Here is a 23,925-nt window from a genome sequence, read left to right on the forward strand (position 1 = left end):
GATTTTCTCAGGGTACCCAGCAATTGGTTCGCTCGGTCCACTAACTAGATCTTAAAGGTTTCCAACACACATGCAGAAAAGGTAATTATGTGATGTGATGGAAGTGTTCAACTAACCTTATTGCAGTAATCATTTCACAACATACATGTGTATCAAATCATTCACATTGCACACCTTAAAATTCCACAATGTTACATGTCAATTAGATCTCAATAAAATCTGGATTTTTTTAAAAAGTATCTTTTGATACAAGAAATATTTAAGTTTGTTTGATGTTGATAGCTTATGGTGAACAGTGTCGGATTCATGATCTCCAAAGAAGACAATTTAGCTTTGGGACCAGAGACCAGGCTTGACCACTCAGGGTTCTTGTGTGGCACTTTTATTACAGGGAAAAGGGGCAGAGAAAGCTTCTGACACAGACATCAGAAGAGGGTGGAGAGTGCCCCCTTTTCTAGTCTTTAGCAAGGGAATTATATACTTTTTAATTAGTTATTACAATAAATCAAAAGAATGTCTCAAGTTTGTGAAAATTTTACCAGACCCACTCCCACAATTTACATTTTAGAGTAACAGGATTAGAATTTAACAATAGAAAGATCCTACCAGACTCCCATAATTTACATTCTAAGATATCAGGATTAGTCAGAAGGTTTTCAGGAAGGAGAAACTGTCCTCAAGCAGGATACACTGTTGTTATATAATCCCTAGTACAGAGTTTAAACTGAGTTGTTTGTTGTGTAATCATCAGTTCCAGGTTTAAAGAAAACAAAACAAAAACTGTTTTATGTGACTAAGACTAAGGAATGTAGAGAGGAAAAAAAAGTTTGTTCTTTCCTCCTCCTTGGGAATTCCAGACCTCTATTTCCTCGGGGACCCCTGGACTTCTTATCAACCTGCCTAGGAATTGACTCTCTCAATGTTAAGGCTATGTATTTTGCATAAAGAAAATAAAACTAGGAAAGGAATCGGTGTAGTAAGGCTGATTCTGTAAGGTGGAGCAGGTGAGTTTTATAAAGATTAACAATGTCCTGTGTTCTAATGGGACATCCACAAGCTATTCCTTCCTTTGGTTTGATCCAGATTACTTGAATTCTTTACTTTTTGTAGTTCTGTTGCTCTCTATTTTTCTCTGCCTCCCTCAAAAATAATTTCTGTACGCTCAGTCATGGCAGAATGTAATTTCCTTACAGATGGGAGCTTGTCTTCTGAAGAAATTAAAACACACTGAGCAGACTCTCACCCATAATAAAAAGCTACCAGAAGGTCTAACTGCAGTCACATACTTAAGGAAGTAGATGAAGCATCATTTCCTCTTTCCGCTTAGTATGTAAGAATCCAGAATAGTTTCTTGCTTCATGACTCTGAACATAAACATCATTTGCCTTTACAAAAAAGAAGCCTACGAAGAAAAAAATTAAACATTGCTTTTCAAAACACTTTTTAGTGGTGGACATTTTATTAGTCTTGGGATGAATGTTTTACTTCCCTTGAATTGGGAAAACACTCTTGGGGAATTTGAAAATAATTATTTCAATATAAGGGTGTAGAGCTCCTGAACTTGCATAATTTCCCATAAGAAAAATTAAATCAGGATTATGTAAGTAGATCACTACAAGTCCAATTGGCCCTGAGGCATTGCCTGGGAAGAAGTAAAGATGCCTTCCATGAGCCACAAAAACAGGCTGGCCTCAAGCTCTGCTCACCCCCAACAGTCTTACTTCAGTGATCATTTGGAGTAAGACTACAAATACATAAACTATCCATGGTGTTGAAAAGATTTAAACGTGAAAAGCAATAGACTATTTTACCAAAACCCAACCATAGAAAATGAAAAGGAAGAAAATCACTGTATTAAAAGCAAGAGAGGTTGGATAATACCTTATCCATCTAGACTTGGCCTTCAGTGGAGCCAAGTGATTCGTAGAAGAAAACAAAATCAGCAGTGAGGCTAGGATTATTTGAATGAATAGCCTACATTCATCAAATTTTTCATATGGATGGTCATTTTCCTTTCCCAAGACATCCCAGGAGGAATTATTAAAAGCCCTTTAGATTCCCTAGCCAAACTATAGTTCTTAGCCATGATATTTTCATGTTAGTACAAATAAGATAAACCATCAGCTAGCTTCTCCTCTCTCACTATTGTCTATACAGTATACTGATACTTCCTGTCCAGCACTCAAATAGTATGGGATCTTACTCATATTTTCATCTATTTTTTTTTTCCTTCCTGCCAGCCCTCCACAAGCTCCCCTCACACTGACCCACTAAAACACCCAAACATCAGTGACTGTGTCTGTCTCCTCTGTCCCCAGAGTATTCTTAAGTTAATAATGAAAAATTAGAACAGAAATTTATATGCATAGATGTTTATTGCAATAATATGGACAATATTTAAAGATTTGAAAGAAAAATGTTTAACAATAGAATAACTTCCAATAATATATTCATACCACCAGGGAAGAACATTCATACCTTCAATTCAGTTCAGTTCAGTCGCTCAGTCGTGTCCAACTCTTTGCGACCCTATGAATTGTAGCACGCCAGGCCTCCCTGTCCATCACCAACTTCCGGAGTTCACTCAAACTCATGTCCATCGAGTCAGTGATGCCATCCAGCCATCTCATCCTCTGTCATCCCCTTTTCCTCCTGCCCTCAATCCCTCCCAGCATCAGAGTCTTTTCCAATGAGTTAACTCTTTGCATGGGGTGGCCAAAGTATTGGAGTTTCAGCTTCAGCATCATTCCTTCCAAAGAACACCCAGGACTGATCTTTAGAATGGACTGGTTGGATCTCCTTGCAGTCCAAGGGACTCTCAAGAGTCTTCTCCAACACCACAGTTCAAAAGCATCAATTCTTCGGCGCTCAGCCTTCTTCACAGTCCAACTCTCACATCCATACTTAGAATATTATAATCTAAAAATGGTGTTTTAGTAATTTTAAATAGCAAAATATTTAAAAATAATTTTGTATAAAAAGCAGGGTCAAATCTGCATAGATATAATTGTGGTTATATTATGTAATCATGTAACTAGCATATAGATGTATATTTAGTATATGCATAAGTCTAAGAGTGTTTGTGTGTGTTGTATAGAACAGACATTATATACATGAGTATGGACTCCAGAGTCTGGCTGCCTGAATGTGAATCCCAGATTTGTCACTTAATAAGCAAATTACTTAAGCTCTCTTTCCCTCAGTTTCATCCATTTTGAAATGTGGGAAATAAATACACAGTTGAGATTAGATGGCTGAATTCTACTTGTTGTTTATTTGCCAAGTTGTGTCCGACTCTTTGTAACCCCACAGACTGCAGCACAGCAGGTTTCCCTGTCTCTCATTATTTCTTGGAGTTTGCTCAAACTCATGTCCTTTGAGTCAATGATGTTATCTAATCATCTCATCCTCTGTCACCCTCTTCTCCTGCCCTCAGTCTTTCCCAGCATCAGGGTCTTTCCCGATGAGTCAGTTCTTTGCATCAGGTGGCCAAAGTATTGCAGCTTCAGCTTCAGCATCAGTACTTCTATGCAGAATTCTACTTAGAACAATGCATAACAGAGAGTAAATATGCAATTCTTAGCACTTAGGATCCTCCAAGTACATACACACATTATAAGTACACAAAATGAACCTATGCATACACATAGACACTTGCAAAATTATGCAAAATCGAGCAAAGAGTTATCAGTATTTCTGACTTTTGAGATTGTGAATAACTTTTGTGATTACATGTTTTTTCTATTTTCTGAGGTTTTCTGGAATGTGAAAATATGCTTTCATAATCAAAACCAATTTTGCATGGTATTTAAGAACAGATGGATTGAGTTACACACATATAGTACATATGCTTAAAATACAATATTGTATTAAAAATACAATACTGCTTAAAGCAATGCTCAGCATATAGGATGCCTTATAGAAACATGTATTAAGTTAATATAAATAGTAAATTGAGGAAATGGACATAGTAATTAGTAACTAGAGAATATTTAGCCCAAGGGATCTGTAAGAAAGGAAGTTAAAAATGGAATCGTGGAAGGTGAAATCACTCAAAGACTTAAGTATATATTTGATAGGCAGCATCAAAGAAGCTTGTACAAAGTCAGAAAATCTGTGACAAGAAAAAATAAGCTTCATGGCCAAATTTAGATTCCAGATAAGCTAGGGAAAATAAGATCAGAGTAAATGGGATAAATTTGTTTGAAAGAGGAAAAACTTTTACATGATCCTGGAATAAGGAATGCAGGGTTGGGTTTTGGTATGTCAAAATTCGTATTTTAAAAAGCAAAAAATAGTCCTGTTTTTAATTTTTTGAGGAACCTGCATACTGTTTTCCATGGTGGCTTCACCAATTACATTCCCAGCAACAGTACTAAGTTTCCTTTTCTCCACATCATCGCCAATGTTTATTATTTCTTGTCTTTTTGAAAATAGGCATTCTGATAGAAATGAGTTGCTATATCATTGCGGTTTTGATTTGCATTTGCTTGATAATCCAGCAATTCCACTCCTGGATATCTATCCAGAGAAAATGAAAACAGTAATTCAAAAAGATATATATGCCTTGACATTCATAGCGGCATTATTTGCCATGGTCAAGATATGGAAGCAACCTAAGTGTCTGTCAACAGATGAATGGTAAAGACGTGAAACACACACACACACACACACAAACACACACACACGTGTATTACTCAACCATAAAAGAGAATGACACCTTGCCATTTATGACCACATGGATGAATCTGGAGGGTACTATGCTTAGTGGAGGAAGTCAAACAGAGAAAGACAAATGCAGTGTATTTTCACTTATATGTGGAATCTAAAACAATATACAAATAAACATAACAGAAACAGACTCACAGAGAACAAACTAGTGGTTACCAGGGATGAGAGTGAGTGTAGAGCGTTGACAAGATAGCTGAAGGGGATTAAGAGGTACAAACTACTAGGTATAAATTAAGATACAGAAGGAAAGTTGTGACCAACCTAGACAGCATATTCAAAAGCAGAGACATTATTTTGCCAACAAAGTTTCATCTAGTCAAGGCTATGGTTTTTCCTGTGGTCATGTATGGATGTGAGAGTTGGACTGTGAAGAAGGCTGAGCGCTGAAGAATTGATGCTTTTGAACTGTGGTGTTGGAGAAGACTCTTGAGAGTCCCTTGGACTGCAAGGAGATCCGACCAGTCCATTCTGAAGGAGATCAGCCCTTCTTTGGAAGGAATGATGGGATTTCTTTGGAAGGACTGATGCTGAAGCTGAAACTCCAGTACTTTGGCCACCTCATGCGAAGAGTTGACTCATTGGAAAAGACTCTGATGCTGGGAGGGATTGGGGGCAGGAGGAGAAGGAGACGACAGAGGATGAGATGGCTGGATGGCATCACTGACTCGATGGACATGAGTCTGAGTGAACTCTGGGAGTTGGTGATGGACAGGGAGGCCTGGCGTGCTGCGATTCATGGGGATCGCAAAGAGTCGGACATGACTGAGCGACTGATCTGATCTGATCTGATCTGATATAATATGTAGCACAAGGAATATAGCCAGTATTTCATAATAACCTTATAATCTATTTTAAAAAGTCACTGCTATACCCCTGAAACTAATAGTAATAGTATAAGGCAACTCTACTTCAATAAAAATAAATAATAGGGGCATTGAAAATGAATAATCCATACACTCTGAGAAATCAAAAGCGAGATGGGTGGGTGCAGGTTGCCTCTGGAGAAGGGCGAACCTGCAGAGAATGCTGATGGCTCCAGGTGGAGACTGTGGGGAGTGGGCTAAGGATGGTGAGGACTCTCATCTCTGATAAAGGTCAAGTGAGGACACTGGTCTAAACCAACATACTTCAGAAGTGGTAACTCATGGATATATACGTATATATGAAGAAAAGACATGAAGGCAAGGCTGGACTTTCACAGGGTGGATCATTTCATTCCCACTTATATTTCCCTGACACAGTTATTCTGTAGCTAATTAAATAATAGTTTCAGGCTCTCAAATACCTCATATGATTCAACAAAAATCTAGCAAAGTTTGAAACTTTCTCAATAATTCTATTTGTTGATATTGCTAACAGTATAATATATATTTTTATAACAAGCAAGTATCTCATTTTGCATTTAATCCCCTGTTCAAATAAGTTTCTCTAATATATGACTAGTTATGAAAGAATTTCAGGAATTAAATAAAAAATATCAGTTGGCCATTACAAGTTTTAATATACTAGTATTATAAAGTTTCTTAGTATCCTAACCGATGTTTATTAGATCTGTAAATATTAGATCAGATCAGAACAGTCTCTTAGTCATGTCCGACTCTTTGTAACCCCATGAATCGCAGCACGCCAGCCTCCCTGTCCATCACCAACTCCCGGAGTTCACCCAGACTCACGTCCATCAAGTCAGTGATGCCATCCAGCCATCTCATCCTCTGGCGTCCCCTTCTCCTCTTGCCCCCAATCCCTCCCAGCATCACAGTCTTTTCCAATGAGTCAACTCTTCGCATGAGGTGGCCAAAGTACTGGAGTTTCAGCTTTAGCATCATTCCCTCCAAAGAAATCCCAGGACTGAGCTCCTTCATAATGGACTGGTTGGATCTCCTTGCAGTTCAAGGAACTCTCAAGAGTCTTCTCCAACACCACACAGTTCAAAAGCATCAGTTCTTTGGCGCTCCGCCTTCTTCACAGTCCAACTCTCACATCCATACATGACCACAGGAAAAACCATAGCCTTGACTAGACGCACCTTTGTTGGCAAAGTAATGTCTCTGCTTTTCAATATGCTATCTAGGTTAGTCATAATTTTCCTTCCAAGGAGTAAGCGTCATTTAATTTCATGGCTGCAGTCACCATCTGTAGTGATTTTGGAGCCCCCAAAAATAAAGTCTGACACTGTTTCCACTGTTTCCCCATCTATTTCCCATGAAGTGATGGGACTGGATGCCATGATCTTCGTTTTCTGAATGTTGAGGTTTAAGCCAGCTTTTTCACTCTCCACTTTCACCTTGATCAAGAGGCTTTTTAGTTCCTCTTCACTTTCTGCCATAAGGGTGGTGTCATCTGCATATCTGAGGTTATTGATATTTCTCCCGGCAATCTTGATTCCAGCTTGTGTTTCTTCCAGCCCAGCATTTCTCATGATGTACTCTGCATATAAGTTAAATAAACAGGGTGACAATATACAGCCTTGACGAACTCCTTTTCCTATTTGGAACCAGTCTGTTGTTCCATGTCCAGTTCTAACTCTTGCTTCCTGATCTGCATACAAATTTCTCAAGAGGCAGATCAGGTGGTCTGGTATTCCCATCTCTTGAAGAATTTTCGACAGTTTGTTGTGATCCACACAGTCAAAGGCTTTGGCATGGTCAGTAAAGCAGAAATAGATGTTTTTCTGGAACTCTCTTGCTTTTTTGATGATCCAGTGGATGTTGGCAATTTGATCTCTGGTTCCTCTGCCTTTTCTAAAACCAGCTTGAACATCAGGAAGTTCACAGTTCACATATTGCTGAAGCCTGGCTTGGAGAATTTTGAGCATTACTTTACTGGCGTGTGAGATGAGTGCAATTGTGCGGTAGTTTGAGCATTCTTTGGCATCGCCTTTCTTTGGGATTGGAATGAAAACTGACCTTTTCCAGTCCTGTGGCCACTGCTGAGTTTTCCAAATTTGCTGGCATATTGAGTGCAGCACTTTCACAGCATCATCTTTTAGGATTTGAAATAGCTCAACTGGAATTCCATAACCTCCACTAGCTTTGTTCATAGTGATGCTTTCTAAGGCCCACTTGACTTCACATTCCAGGATGTCTGGCTCTAGGTCAGTGATCACACCATCGTGATTATCTGGGTCATGAAGATCTTTTTTGTACAGTTCTTCTATGTATTCTTGCCACCTCTTCTTAATATCTTCTGCTTCTGTTAGGTCCATACCATTTCTGTCCTTTATCAAGCCCATCTTTGCATGAAATGTTCCTTTGGTATCTCTGATTTTCTTGAAGAGATCCCTAGTCTTTCCCATTCTGTTGTTTTCCTCTATTTCTTTGCATTGATCCCTGAAGAAGGCTTTCTTATCTCTCCTTGCTATTCTTTGGAACTCTGCATTCAGATGTTTATATCTTTCCTTTTCTCCTTTGCTTTTCGCTTTTCTTCTTTTCACAGCTATTTGTAAGGCCTCCTCCGACAGCCATTTTGCTTTTTTGCATTTCTTTTCCATGGGGATGGTCTTGATCCCTGTCTCCTGTACAGTGTCACAAACCTCATTCCATAGTTCATCAGGCACTCTATGTATCAGATCTAGGCCCTTAAATTTATTTCTCACTTCCACTGTATAATCATAAGGGATTTGATTTAGGTCATACCTGAATGATCTAGTGGTTTTCCCTACTTTCTTCAATTTAAGTCTGAATTTGGCAATAAGGAGTTCATGGTCTGAGCCACAGTCAGGTCCTGGTCTTGTTTTTGCTGACTGTATAGAGCTTCTCCATCTTTGGCTGCAAAGAATATAATCAATCTGATTTCGGTGTTAATAAAATCCACCACATACAATTGGCCCCTCAATGAAAATATTTGTGGGAACTCATGGGTCCATGAAATTACATCTGAAAATTTTATTAATGCTGTCAACATTTGAGATTTTTAATTTAATATTTTTAATTTAATAAAAATACACAGTAAATTTTAGATTCTATGGCAAAACCTTAAAATTTAAATTCTGTGGCCAGAATTAATATTTGATTATATGGCTTAAATGGATGAGATATTTATCTTTATATACCTAAAGGTAATAGATTTAATAAATTTAGTAAATAAAGCTAACATAATGGTATAAGCAGAGGATTTGGTAGTGTAAGTTGATTTAATTCTTAACTATCTTAGAGGAATTAAAAGCAACTTTTCTAATCTTCTTTCCTTTTCTCCCTCCCAGAATCATATCTTTTTCTTTATTTCTGCACTAGCAATTCTATTGCAAATAGATAAATGAGGCATGAATATTATAGCAAATTTGACTGACCTTATTTTCCATAAAGAGATAAAAAAGTAAAAAATACAATAAAATACAATTTTGTGGGAGTTCTATCAGAAATCAGTTGGCATTTATCAGCTTGGTATTATTTTCAACCAAAGGGGAAATTCAGATTTGTATGGGTCTCTGAGATTTTTCTGCTTACAGTTAAAAAATGCAAATTCTGTCAACTTCCTGCTTACACACATGCAAACCAATCCAAATAACTTAAACTACTTCCTTTTTATTTAATCTCTTTTCAAAATGGGAATTTCTAAAAGCAGAAGACATGTTCTTAAAAGTTGAAATGACGTGTCATCATTAATTTTTGCTATTTGAGGTTGTCAATTGCATATGTCATAGAAATGATTAATCATCAAAATTTAATAACCAGAAGTAAACACAGAACATCAACTGTGCTACTAGAAAATTATCTGTGATTGAATCAATATTTTTGTCTTCACATTTGAATGTGTAAGCAAGTTTTACAGCCAGAGTTCTATAGTTCTTGACAGACGTGGCAATAATAATAATATTGTAAATCTTTAAGAGCTGTGTGACTCTACTACTCAGTTTCCTAGGCATCAACTCTGAGGTGCCAACTGATGATATAAAACTCAAATACAAACTTGTGCAGTATCAATGTCAAAGTTAAATCTTAAATCATGAAAAACACACCAACAATGGAAATCACTTAAAATGTAAAATTCAACAGAAATAGTATAGCTCATTGACACGATCTGCATTTTCTCCTAATCAGGACAATTTCAATAGAAACATTTTTTAAATTATAATTAAAGTTATTTAGCATGTAGCTATGGAAGGAAGAAAATACCTTATGTAAAACATTTAAATAAGGAAGTGGAAGTCTACACATAAAGGGCATTTTCAAACTGCAACATATGGAATTTATCAGAAAAATGAAATTAGAATGTACAGAGTTTCAGCTTAATTTTAAAAAGACAAAAATGTACCAAAAAGATGTTCATAAACATTATATAATAGATTGCAATTTAACAATATACATTCTAGATGCCTTAAAGGATACTTAGGTGCCAATGGTTTATATTAGAATTGAAGAACAACATAGAATCTAATTGTCCCATATCCTGCATAATTTTTAGTTAGCTTAATGTGGTTATTGTGAAGAGTTAGACACTTACCCTTGAATTCAAGGCCATTTCTCTTGTCTTTAGAAGTCACTATGGGTACAAAAATGGGGAGATATTCCCTTAGATCAAATGCTGTGCTTTCACATTCTGAAGCACATTTCTACGCAAAAATATATCAGTGAACTAAGATATTATAAAAATTAGGATAATATATAGAGCAGTATTTAGTATTTGGAGGACATAAGTAAATGGGAATACCATAGTAGCCAAAAATATGAATGATAAATTATATTAATCCATCTATAGAAATAAGTTACATACTAAATATGTATATAAAGATCTTCTGTTTAAATCCATATCTTTTACCTGCCTCCAATCCTTCAATAATTTTCACCAAGTTATGCTTTTATATGTTAAAAGAATATCCTAGCTATTGTAAACAGTACTGCAATGAACATTGGGGTACACGTGTCTTTGTGAGTTATGCTTTTCTCAGGGTACATGCCCATTAGTGGGATTGCCGGATCATACGGCAGTTTTAGTTTTTTAAGGGGTCTCCATGCTGTTCTTCATAGTGGCTGTATCAATGTTCATTCCCACCAACAGTGCAAGAGGGTTCCCTTTTCTCCACACCCTTTCTAGAACTTATTGTTTATAAATTTCTTGATTATGCACATTCTGACTGTTGTGAGGTAATACCTCATTGTAGTTTTGATTTACATTTCTGTAATAATTAGTGATTTTGAGCATCTTTTCATGTGTTTGCTGGTCATCTGTATATCTTTGGAGATATGTCTATTTAGGTCCTTCACCCAATTCTTGATTGGGCTGTTTTTTTGATACTGTGTTCCATGGGCTGCTTGTATATTTTGAAAATTAATCCCCATAGATGGCAGCCCACCAGGCTCCCCCATCCCTGGGATTCTCCAGGCAAGAGTACTAGAGTGGGTTGCCATTTCCTTTTCCAACGAACAAAGCTAGTGGAGATGATGGAATTCCAGTTGAGCTATTTCAAATCTTAAAGGATGATTCTGTTAAAGTGCTACACTCAATATACCAGCAAGTTTGGAAAACTCTACAGTGGCCACAGGACTGGAAAAGATCAGTTTTCATTCCAATCCCAAACAAAGGCAATGCCAAAGAATGTTCAAAGTACCACACAATTGCACTTTTCTCACACGCTAGCAAAGTAACACTCAAAATTCTCCAAGCCAGGCTTCAACAGTACATGAACCATGAACTTCCAGATGTTCAAGCTGGATTTAGAAAAGGCAGAGGAACCAGAGATCAAATTGCCAACATATCATCAAAAAAGCAAGAAAGTTCCAGAAAAACATCTAAAAGATGCTTACTCCTTGAAAGGAAAGTTATGACCAACCTAGATAGCATATTCAAAAGCAGAGACATTACTTTGTCAACAAAGGTTCGTCTAGTCAAGGCTATGGTTTTTCCTGTGGTCATGTATGGATGTGAGAGTTGGACTGTGAAGAAGGCTGAGTGCCGAAGAATTGATGCTTTTGAACTGTGGTGTTGGAGAAGACCTCTAGAGTCCCTTGGTATACAAGGAGATCCAACCAGTCTACCCTAAAGGAAATCAATCCTGAATATTCTTAGGAGGGACTGATGTTGAAGCTGAAACTCCAATACTCTGGCCACGTGATGTGAAGAACTGACTCCTTGGAAAAGACCCTTATGTTGGGAAATATTGAAGGATAGGAGGAGAAGGGGATGACAGAGGATGAAATGGTTGGATGGCATCACCGAGTCGATGGACATGAGTTTGAGCAAGCTCCATGAGTTGGTGATGGACATGGAAGCCTGGTGTGCCGCAATCCACGGGGTCACAAAGAGTCACGTGACTGAGCAACTGAACCTAAGTTTGCAAATATTTTCTCCCATTCTGAGGGTTGTCTTTTCATCTTGTTTATAGTTTCCTTGACTGTGCAAAAGCTTTTAAGTTTAATTAGGTCCCATTTGTTTATTTTTGTTTTTATTTTCATTATTCTAGGGGGTGGGTCAAAAAGGATTTTGCTGTGATTCATATCAAAGAGTGTTCTCCCTGTGTTTTCCTTTAAGAGTTTTATAATGTGTGACCTTACATTCAGGTCATACAGAATGAAGTAAATCAGAAAGAAAAAACAAATATATTAAAAGAATAGAAGTAATGACTACATGTGTGTGTATATTTCTGTATGTCTGAAAACAGAACATTTAAAACTGTTCCAGGTAGCTGCTTTAAGAATGCTGTTAAAAACATAGCTCCACTGAAGTGTAAATGTGAGTTTCTTAGCTATACTATGAAATACAATATAAGATTAATGTACAATGTAGTTATTCATTCATGAGGTTGATGGGATTTAGCTTTAATTTCCTTTTCTCACTGTACCATGAAGAAATAAACAGTCACAGGATGATTTCATATTTTACAACTTCTCATTCATGGAAACAAGAAAAGATTTAGAAATATACAGATTATATAGAAAAGAGCAGATTCATTCATTCACATTCAAGTTTGTCATCTCTAAATCAGAATAAGAGAATGATGAAGAAAATCTATTAAGAAACAATATCAATCAGTATTAAATGCAAATAAGTAAGTGAGATGATTACCGGCTCATGTTCTTGTAAATAACGCAAACATTTTTGTGCAAACACACGTGGCCAAGAAAAGATTAGAATCTTTGTTTGCTGTCTTGGAATTCCATCTTTTAAAATGTCAAAGCTTTCCTATCACAATATTCACTTTACCTTCAAAACTTTAATATAAGGCTTTACTCACATCAGCATTTGGATTCTGAACTCAGAAATAAAAGAACAGAAATTGTGCTTCTATTTCTATAGGTCTTATATACTATTAAATTTTCAATCTGAATAGTGTAGGTTTCAAATATATATTAACTTACAAGTCTAGAATAATTGGTAAACCAACACTGAGGTAACATTTCCTTATTTCTACTCTCTAAAATGTCTTACTCAGTTTTGCCACCAAAAAATTACCTTTTGCAAATGTGAAATACACAATATGACCTTTTTTATGAGATTTCAGCACAAAATTATCTAATCCAGCTTCCATGATAGTGTTTTTAAATAAAGGGAATGCAGTTAAGTATATAAGATTTCTTTAATGGTAAATTAGTATTTTTATATTAAAGAAAATGTTTCTTACACATGTGGAATGTTCCAGACATTGTTCTAACTGTTTGGTATAAAGAAATGAGCAAGACAAAGAATATTCTTGAAATAATGGAATTACCTTTCTTTCTTTTTCTTTCTACCTGTTTGTCCATCCACTGACCCATTTATTTATCTATGGCATATATGTATGGATAACTGTTCATCAAAACAGCAAAAACATTACAGTCACAGAGGAAAAAAAAAGACTTGGTGTTTAGTTATGTTCACTGTATTAGTTCATTTTTAAAGTAATATAAATTGTAAGAAGACACAATCTCACCACCTGACCTTGTTTTTAAATTTGTGATTTCTAAAATAGCTAAAAGAAATGTTCACTGGAAAATGTTGTGGACATTCTTATATTTGAATTTAATAGGAAATACTGTTCAGGGGTATTTATCTATGAACAAGTTGAACACATTCTACTTGCTGTGCAGTTTTCCACAAGGTCAGAACACGGTTTATGATCTATGAAGCCAACATCCATTACCTTAATTATCGTAGTTCTAAATGATTATCAATATCTGATAATGATTGAAGCCACTTCCTTTTTTTTTTTTTTGCTTTCAGAAATAGCATGCCTATTTTTGAAACTACTTTCTTTACTCCCTTCTATGTGAATATCAATACAATTTGATAAATTCCATGTGGATTTCTGTTTGATATTCTGATTGGAAATGCAAGAACTTAAAGATTAGTCTGGAGAGAAATGACATTCTTATTATAACATATTATCCATTGTTTTGGCTTGTTCAGAGCCATATTTTAAGTATTTTGTTCATAGATTTTGAATTGTTATTGGAATTTTTTCTTATTATCTTTAGTTAATTGAACTTTTATCAAGAAAATTTAACTTTTTATATAATGGGTCTGTACCTTGTCTTGGATATATGTTTTGTCTGTACATAATAGCACAATTGCCTCTTTCTTCTTGCTTATTCATCTACTGTGGTACAACTTTGAATAGCAGATTTACTGGTTATTTTTGCTATTTTGGTTTGTTTCTGAACTCCTGAGTTTAAATGATTGCCTGTAAATAATAATATTTGATTTCTTTAAAGTAGAAATTCTAAGTAGAAAATGGAACTTCTCAGATATTCTTAGTTTTAACCATGAACATGGGTTAACATTTTAAAATTGTTTTATTATTTTTTATAATAATCATTCCATTTTCTGAGTTGAATTGGTAGAATATATTAATACATTTTTGATAGAGAACCTTTCTTGAATTCTGAGGATAAACACCATATGGTCATGACGCATATTTTATAACACTTGTAGGTTCCATGTGCCAAAATTATCACTTAGAAGTTTTTCACCCATAATCATACATAAACCTGTAATTCTCTTCTTTTATACTATTTTTGTCAAGTTTAAGTGTTAATAATTTCCTGTCTTATAACATATGTTAGGAAATGTGCTTTTGAATTTCTCTAAAATGTTTTTTTATCTGTTTCTTAAAGTTGATAAAACTCACCTATAAGAATAGGTTTTCCTAAATAGCTTTCCTCCTTTTTTCTTGATCAGTTTTGTACAGGCTTTTGATAATGATGAGAAATTCGGGAGATTCTTCAAGTGTCGTGAATGTCTTTTCTCCCTTCTTCCCTTTGCTCTATAAGGGGGGAATTTGGTTCTTGCCACACTGAGTCATATTCATCACAGCCCACATTTGGATCCAGAGACAGGCACACTCTTGCCTGCAGCTACACTCCTGTTTTATGTTTCTCTGTTGTTTCTGGCTAATGGAGAGTTTTATCTGTACCACTAAACATGCTTAGGTTTCTTAATGACTTTATAAAAACAGATCTTATTTCTTACTGCTATGTTTAGAGAAAGCACGATCAATGTATAATCTTACCACAGCATTTTGAAAAGGACTGCTTATATATTCTCATGTCAGCATTTTACATATGAATGTGTAAATGATGGGCGCTATTAGATTTTAGTATCATAGCTAAAACACCATTGTATCATATATGGTTTCTATTTTTACTCACCCAGAATCTTAAAAGGATACAATATGTAATTATACCACCAAACACTTCCATTTCCCTGGATTAATGAAGATCCATTGGCAGCAATTTGGAAAATGTAACTTACTGTGCTGAAGCAATAACTCATATAGTGACCCATAAAAGTTAATACAATTTTAGAAGGGTCTAATATAGTCTCAAAGAAGAGCTGGAAGAAAGTGGGTCACTCTGTCAGCAAACCCAACAAATACATCCCAAAGAATAGTGGTGATAAAAATGATTCAGAAACAGAGACCATGGTAACAAAATAATTCAGTTTTGCAAATTGCTTCATGCATATAGAAGCAAAGAACTGTGTCTATGATTAGTCTTTCATTTTACTTATTTTAAAAATATATATAACAGCTCTTTAAAATTATTTATGATTACAGTGGGCAGTATTAGAACATTTCTCTTGAAAACTAAAAATGCTTTCAAATGTGTTTTATCATTTGACCGTTTTACAATTCTGTGAGACAGAGTATAGATCTGTTTCTAAACCATGCACACACACTGAGCTAAAGTGCGTTAAGTAGATTTTCTATGTTACATGAGTCTTCTCATTCAAAACAGTAACTGTTTACTGTAATGCATACATACACACGAAGATTTTCATTTCTTTTTTGACAATAATGGGCAGATGTGAACATTGTAGTTAAAATTTTTCATGTATCTTTGTTAATGTTAGCTAAAAGACTCTCCTTCCATAAATTTGTTTTTTTAAGTCTATATTTTGACTCACATTCAAAATTTCTTATAGTGCATGCAAATATGAATCATTAACTATGCACAGTGATAAACAGATCTAACATATAGCTCAAAGAATGCCAATAATGTTAAAGCATCCAAAATGGAATGTCACTTTGTAACACAGTAAGATGTAAGAATAATTTTCATTTTTTATTATGGCTTTAGTTTAATTTCAGAAGAAATATAAAAGGAAAAAAAGTGTGTATCATTGTTGTCAGAATTCTTTTGTACAAGTGAGAGACCACTTGCCATAATATTATAAGTAAAACATTTCAATAGAAGGCTTAAATTATATAAATTTAAATAATTATATAAAATTTAATAAACTATATAAATTTAAAATAATAAGAATTGTCTGAAAATAGAATATAATTCCTTGTGAAATAGTCCCTGATTCTGGAATGATTCAAGTATAGGTGATGTTATCAAAGGGGTTATTAAATCAGCATGGTGGTTGGATAAGTAATCCTTATGATTTCTTCCAGTTCCAATTCTTAAAGAGTCTTTGAAAATTTTAATTATTAAACCTCCAGATGTTGACTTTGAAACCTCCTTCTTTCTGAAGTTAAATATTATATATTTTTCTTTAATTCAGTGAATGTTTCTGTAACACCTATTATGTACCACATGCCATGTAATCTGACTGTGGCTCAGATCATGAACTCCTTACTGCCAAATTCAGACTTAAATTGAAGAAAGTAGGGAAAACCATTAGACCATTCAGGTATGACCTAAATCAAATCCCTTATGATTATACAGTGGAAGTGAGAAATAGATTTAAGGGCCTAGATCTGATACATAGAGTGCCTGATGAACTATGGACTGAGGTTCGTGACATTGTACAGGACACAGGGATCAAGACCATCCCCATGGAAAAGAAATGCAAGAAAGCAAAATGCCTGTCTGGGGAGGCCTTACAAATAGCTATGAAAAGAAGAGAGGTGAAAAGCAAAGGAGAAAAGGAAAGATATAAGCATCTGAATCCAGAGTTCCAAAGAATAGCAAGAGGAGATAAGAAAGCCTTCTTCTGCGATCAATGCAAAGAAATAGAGGAAAACTACAGAATGGGAATGAATAGAGATCTCTTCAAGAAAATTAGAGATACCAAGGGGACATTTCATGCAAAGATGGGCTTGATAAAGGACAGAAATGGTATGGACCTAACAGAAGCAGAAGATATTCAGAAGAGATGGCAAGAATACACAGAAGAACTGTATAAAAAAGATCTTCATGGCCCAGATAATCATGATGGTGTGATCACTGACCTAGAGCCAGACATCCTGGAATGTGAAGTCAAGTGGGCCTTAGAAAGCATCACTACGAACAAAGCTAGTGGAGTTGATGGAATTCCAGTTGAGCTCTTTCAAATCCTGAAAGATGATGCTGTGAAAGTGCTGCACTCAATATGCCAGCAAATTTGGAAAACTCAGCAGTGGCCACAGGACTGGAAAAGGTCAGTTTTAATTCCAATCCCAAAGAAAGGCAATGCCAAACAATGCTCAAACTACCACACAATTGCACTCATCTCACACGCTAGTAAAGTAATGCTCAAAATTCTCCAAGCCAGGCCTCAGCAATATGTGAACCGTGAACTTCCTGATGTTCAAGCTGGTTTTAAAAAAAGCAGAGGAACCAGAGATCAAATTGCTAACATCTGCTGGATCATGGAAAAAGCAAGAGAATTCCAGAAAAACATCTATTTCTGCTTTATTGACTATGCCAAAGCCTTTGACTGTGTGGATCACAATAAACTGTGGAAAATTCTGAAAGAGATGGGAATACCAGACCACCTGACCTGCCTCTTGAGAAATCTGTATGCAGGTCCGGAAGTAACAGTTAGAACTGGACATGAAACAGCAGACTGGTTCCAAATACAAAAAGGAGTACGTCAAGGCTGTATATTGTCACCCTGTTTATTTAACTTCTATGCAGAGTACATCATGAGAAACACTGGGCTGGAAGAAACACAAGCTGGAATCAAGATTGCCGGGAGAAATATCAATAACCTCAGATATGCAGATGACACCACCCTTATGGCAGAAAGTGAAGAGGAACTCAAAAGCCTCTTGATGAAAGTGAAAGTGGAGAGTGAAAAAGTTGGCTTAAAGCTCAACATTCATAAAACAAAGATCATGGCATCCAGTCCCATCACTTCATGGGAAATAGATGGGGAAACAGTGGAAACAGTGTCAGGCTTTATTTTTCTGGGCTCCAAAATCACTGCAGATGGTGACTGCAGCCATGAAATTAAAAGACGCTTACTCCTTGGAAGGAAAGTTATGACCAACCTAGATAGCATATTCAAAAGCAGAGACATTACTTTGCCAACAAAGGACTGTCTAGTCAAGGCTATGGTTTTTCCTGTGGTCATGTATGGATGTGAGAGTTGGACTGTGAAGAAAGCTGAGTGCCGAAGAATTGATGGTTTTGAACTGTGGTGTTGGAGAAGACTCTTGAGAGTCCCCTGGACTGCAAGGAGATCCAACCAGTCCATTCTGAAGGAGATCAGCCCTGGGATTTCTTTGGAAGGAATGATGCTAGAGCTGAAGCTCCAGTACTTTGGCCACCTCATGTGAAGAGTTGACTCATTGGAAAAGACTGTGATGCTGGGAGGGATTGGGGGCAGGAGGAGAAGGGGACGCCAGAGAATGAGATGGCTGGATGGCATCACTGACTCGATGGACGTGAGTCTCGGTGAACTCTGGGAGTTGGTGATGGACAGGGAGGCCTGGCGTGCTGTGATTCATGGGGTCGCAAATAGTCAGACACGACTGAGTGACTGAACTGAACTGAACTACCATGTAGTATCACTGGGCACAGAGTGGTATTTAAAACAAAGACATGATCCCTGTCTTCATGATGCTTACATATGGAAAATATAGATATTAAAAGCATACACCTGTATCTAAGTGGGAAATCACATTATGGTATGTGGCTTGAACTAAAAGATTAGGATGCTGGGAGATTAAGAGTAAAGTTCTATGAGATCAGGAAATGCTTCATCAAGACAGTAACACTTAAGCTGTCACCTGAAACTGGAGAAAGAAGTCAGGGGAAGAATGATGAGCATGTCTTGGTCATTAAAAAAAAAAAAAAAATCAGGCTGCTAAAAGTATAGCTGTGGGTAAAATTTTGGAGATGCATAAATTAAAAAAAAAAATCAGTATTGATGAAACATAAAGAAGAAACAGAGATGTGCATAGAAAACCATTTAGAAGGTTTACATTGTCCCAAGTATTGGAAGGAGTTCAAACATTTATTCTTAAGTTTAACGAGAAGCTACTGAAAAATATCACCCATAGAGGGACATAATATGTTATATTTCTAGAATTCCACTCTCTAAAATATGTGCTGAAACTGGAGCTATGAGTTGAAAGCTAGTGTAGGAATCCAGGGAAGAGTTTATGATAATTTTGACCAGAGTAGTAGCAGAAAGATGGGGAGAAAATTCAAACATAAAAGATTTAATTGAATGTTCTGATTTATTGGGAGTGGCTGAAGTATAGGTGAAGAACTAATAGTTTCTGAGCAAGATGAAATAGCTGGTATCAAACTTACCCAACTGCTGTAAATAGTTATCAAAATGGGGCAGAATGTATAAAATATATATAAAAAGACATTTGAAAGCAATGGATTATGCCATGAATTTTTATTTTTTTTCTGTATGTTGAAAAAATTTTTTTAACTTTACAATATTGTATTGGTTTTGCCACACATCAACATGAATCCGCCACAGGTATACATGTGTTCCCCATCCTGAACCCTCCTCCCTCCTCCCTCCCCGTATCATCCCTCTGGGTCATTCCAGTGCACCAGCCCCAAGCATCCAGTATTGTGCATTGAACCTGGACTGGCGATTCGTTTCATATATGATGGTATACATGTTTCAATGCCATTCTCCCAAATCATCCCACCCTCACCCTCTCCCACAGAGTTCAAAAGACTGTTCTATACATCAGTGTCTCTTTTGCTGTCTCGTACACAGGGTTATTGTTACCATCTTTCTAAATTCCATATATATGCTGTATTGGTGTTTTTCTTTCTGGCTTACTTCACTCTGTATAATAGGCTCCAGTTTCATCCACCTCATTAGAACTGATTCAAATGTATTCTTTTTAATGGCTGAGTAATACTCCATTGTGTATATGTACCACAGCTTTCTTATCCATTCATCTGCTGATGGACATCTAGGTTGCTTCCATGTCCTGGCTATTATAAACAGTGCTGCAATGAACATTGGAGTACATGTGTCTCTTTCAGTTCTGGTTTCCTCCATGTGTATGCCCAGCAGTGGGATTGCTGGGTCATATGGCAGTTCTATTTCCGGTTTTTTAAGGAACCTCCACACTGTTCTCCATAGTGGCTGTACTAATTTGCATTCCCACCAACAGTGTAAGAGGGTTCCCTTTTCTCCACACCCTCTCTAGCATTTATTGCTTGTAGACTTTGGGATCGCAGCCATTCTGACTGGCGTGAAATGATACCTCATAGTGGTTTTGATTTGCATTTCTCTGATAATGAGTCATGTTGAGCATCTTTTCATGTGTTTGTTAGCCATCTGTATGTCTTCTTTGGAGAATTGTCTATTTCGTTCTTTGGCCCATTTTTTGATTGGGTCATATAAACAAATGGGACCTAATTAAACTTAAAAGCTTCTGCACAACAAAGGAAACTATAAGCAAGGTGAAAAGACAGCCTTCAGAATGGGAGAAAATAATAGCAAATGAAGCAACTGACAAACAACTAATCTCAAAAATATACAAGCAACTCCTACAGCTCAGTTCCAGAAAAATATATGCCGTGAATTTTAGAAGGGAAGTATTTGAAGTGGGACCTACACTAAACCTGCATGTCTCACGAGGAACATTTTTCAAAATGCTGCATAGAGAAATAGAGCCCAACAGAGAATACTGGTCTCAGTGAGTGTAGGACACAGATCAGAGTCTGTGACTGTGGGAGTAGCTGGGGTTTAGGTGGCAAAGTATCAGGAGAAAAGCAGAGAGACACACTCCAAACGTCTGCATAGAATATGTCCTAGGTCCTCTAACAGGTCCTGTGTTGACCATGTGCAAGACTCAATTCTGGAAGGTCCTACAGAGAACAGATACTGAGGAGCTGAGAGCTTTAGAGATCTCACTGTTCTGGCGATAAGCTGAGATTCCTTCCCAGTTGTACTGGAGAAACCTTGATATACACATTAAGACTTGCATTTGAGATACCAGAAACGCTATTCCTACAAGCAAAATCATGCTTTAGTTGTAAGTTGTTGTTCAGTCACTAAGTTGTGTCCAACTCTTTGTGACCCTATGGACTGCAGCATGCCAGGCTTTCCTGTTCATCACTATCTCCTGGAGTTTGCTCTAACTTATGTCCACTGGGTCATCCAAACATCTCATCCTCTGGGGATCAACTGAAGTACACCGGTACTAAAATGGATTAACACCAGACTCCAACCATGTCTTAGTCTGTTGAGGCTGCCATAACAAGACACCACAGGGTAGCTTACAAACAACACACTTGCTGAGATACCTTATAATGTATGAATATTATACAATTTGAGGGGCATGCAATAAAATAATGAAATGGAAATACACTTGAATTTGAGTAACTCAAAATTTAAATAATTCTGTATTTAAATAAGTATTTGTAAGGAATGCACTGTAAAATGTTATTGACATACATAACTTCCTTTTCCACACAATGTATTTCTGTTTTTCAGAAGACAAACATTCCAGAAATTCACCAGTCACAATCAAACAACTAGAACAGTGTTATGACTGATATTTTCAATAGAATACAAGTAATCTCTACAGAGTTTATTTACATGCTCACATTTTGGAGGAAGGACACTACAGACAAACGTTAACAAAACAATGGCATATACTTTTTATAAGCGGTAGGAAGGGACCATTTTAAGTTGTCCCAGTGGAAGCCAAATTAATAATAATTAAGGAACATAAACCTTAAAAAGGTAATCCCAGACAATAAACTTCCCAAACAGGAAGGATAAGATTGTTAGACTGTGGGTCTCCATCTCTCACTTCTTCGTTCTTAAATATGACAAAGGTCAGTTAAATCACAATAGCTGAACAGGGGAAATATATTTTCACCTTATGTCTTGATGATATCCATTTAGTATTAGTGAAAATACATTGTCAACAGAAAATAAGGGAAAAACCTATAATAACATGATCTCCAAAAACTTTCAGTGATGACTGACCCAGAGACTTCTGCTGCACCATAGCTAGCTAAAACACAGGAAGAATAAACAATATGTTTCATATATGCATTCATTGCAAAGAAATATTTTTAAGTTCTAAGGATAATTAACATTAATTTACATTAAGACATTGCTTCATGTCTCATTACAGAGCAGACAGTAGTAGCTGTTGCTTCCTCAGTTATAACTGCAATTAATTACATATATTTGAGATTTTAAAATGTGTGTGCATTTTCCTATTATAGATGCGTAGAAGTACTATAATACTTAAGAAAACCATTTAGTTAATTTAGTTTATCTAGAAGAGAAACTGACTGTGCTTTCTCTTATATGGAATATGAGAGTTAGTAGAAAATAAATTTTGCTTTTCCTCAAATGTTTATTGCTATTTCTAGAAGAAAGGATTTAAATACTCTGCCTCCCAGCTTACTTCTGCACTTCACGTGTGGTCAGTAACCCTATTTGTCTATCAGGCAACAGTCATGAGGTAGTATAAATTGAGATGTATTGCTCTAAGTATAAAGTAAATATCAAAAAATTACAGCAACCTTTTGTTATTAAGGTACAATTGACATATTAGTTTCAGATGTACAACCTAATGATTCAATATTCGTATATATTGTAAAGTAATTGCCACAATAAATCTAGTTAGCATCTACAACTACACATAGTTAGACTTTGTTTCTTTTGATGAGAACTTTTAAGATCTATTTCCTTAGCAACTTTAAGTGTGCAGTAAGTGTGCAGAATTATTAACCCTAGTCACCATGCTGCACGCTGCATGCCCATGTGACGTATTTTGTAATTGAAAGTTTGCACCTTTTGACCCCCGTAAGCATTTGACCCCTTTCCTCACCCTTAGAATCTGTCAACCAGCAGTCTGTTCTCTGTATCTGTGAGCTTCATTTGTTTAGATCCCCCTCTACGTGCGATCATATGGTTTCTGTCTTTTCTGACTTCTGTCACTTAGCATAGTGCCCTCAAGTTTCATCCACATTGTCCCAAATGGCAAGATTTTATTTTTTATGAATACATAATAGTGCATTGTAAATTTGTATATACAGTGTTTTCTTTACTGCCTCATCCAGTGATGAACACTTACGCTATACCCATATCTTGCCTGGGCTTCCTGGTGACTCAGACGGTAAAGAATCTGTCTGCTATGCAGGAGATCCAGGTTCGATCCCTGGGTCAAGAAGATCCCCTGGAGAAAGGAATGGCTACCCACTCCAGTATTCTTGCCTGGAGAATTTCATGAACTGAGGAGCCTGGAGGGCGACAGTCCATACAAAGAGTTGGACACAACCAAGCGACTGACACTTTCACTTTCCTATCTTGGCTACTGAAAATCATGCTGCAGTAAACATAAGGGTGAAGAAATTCTGTTAGTATTTTCATTTTCTTCAGATAAATAACTGGAAGTAAAATTGTTAGATCACATGATGGTTCTATGTTTAATTTTTTGAGGAATGCTGATATTACTTTCCATAGTTTCTGTGCTGGTTACACTCCTACCAGCAGTGCACAGAGTTCCCTTTTCTCCACATCTTTGCTGGCATTTGGCATTTCTTGTCTTTCTGATGGTACCACTCTAACAGATGTCAGGTGATAACTCACTGAGGCTTCTATTTGCATTTCCCTGATGAT

The 23,925-nt window shown here is 36.4% G+C and overlaps 1 protein-coding gene across 2 annotated transcripts in view; it reads right to left on the reverse strand.

The window, feature by feature from the left end:
- Positions 1 to 2,023: 2,023 nt before the first annotated feature.
- The window catches only part of CCDC102B (coiled-coil domain containing 102B), a 282,031-nt gene continuing 260,129 nt past the window's right edge, over positions 2,024 to 23,925 (reverse strand). For both annotated transcript variants that reach the window (XM_059881014.1, XM_015460067.3), the window contains 2 exons: positions 10,174 to 10,212; positions 2,024 to 3,538 (listed from right to left, as the gene is read on the reverse strand). In XM_059881014.1, coding sequence (XP_059736997.1) covers positions 10,210 to 10,212 — 3 coding nt within the window. In that variant the 3' untranslated portion in view covers positions 2,024 to 3,538; positions 10,174 to 10,209. The remainder of the gene's footprint in view (positions 3,539 to 10,173; positions 10,213 to 23,925) is intronic.

This window comes from Bos taurus, chromosome 24 (assembly GCF_002263795.3).
Source record: "Bos taurus isolate L1 Dominette 01449 registration number 42190680 breed Hereford chromosome 24, ARS-UCD2.0, whole genome shotgun sequence".
NCBI lineage: Eukaryota > Metazoa > Chordata > Mammalia > Artiodactyla > Bovidae > Bos > Bos taurus.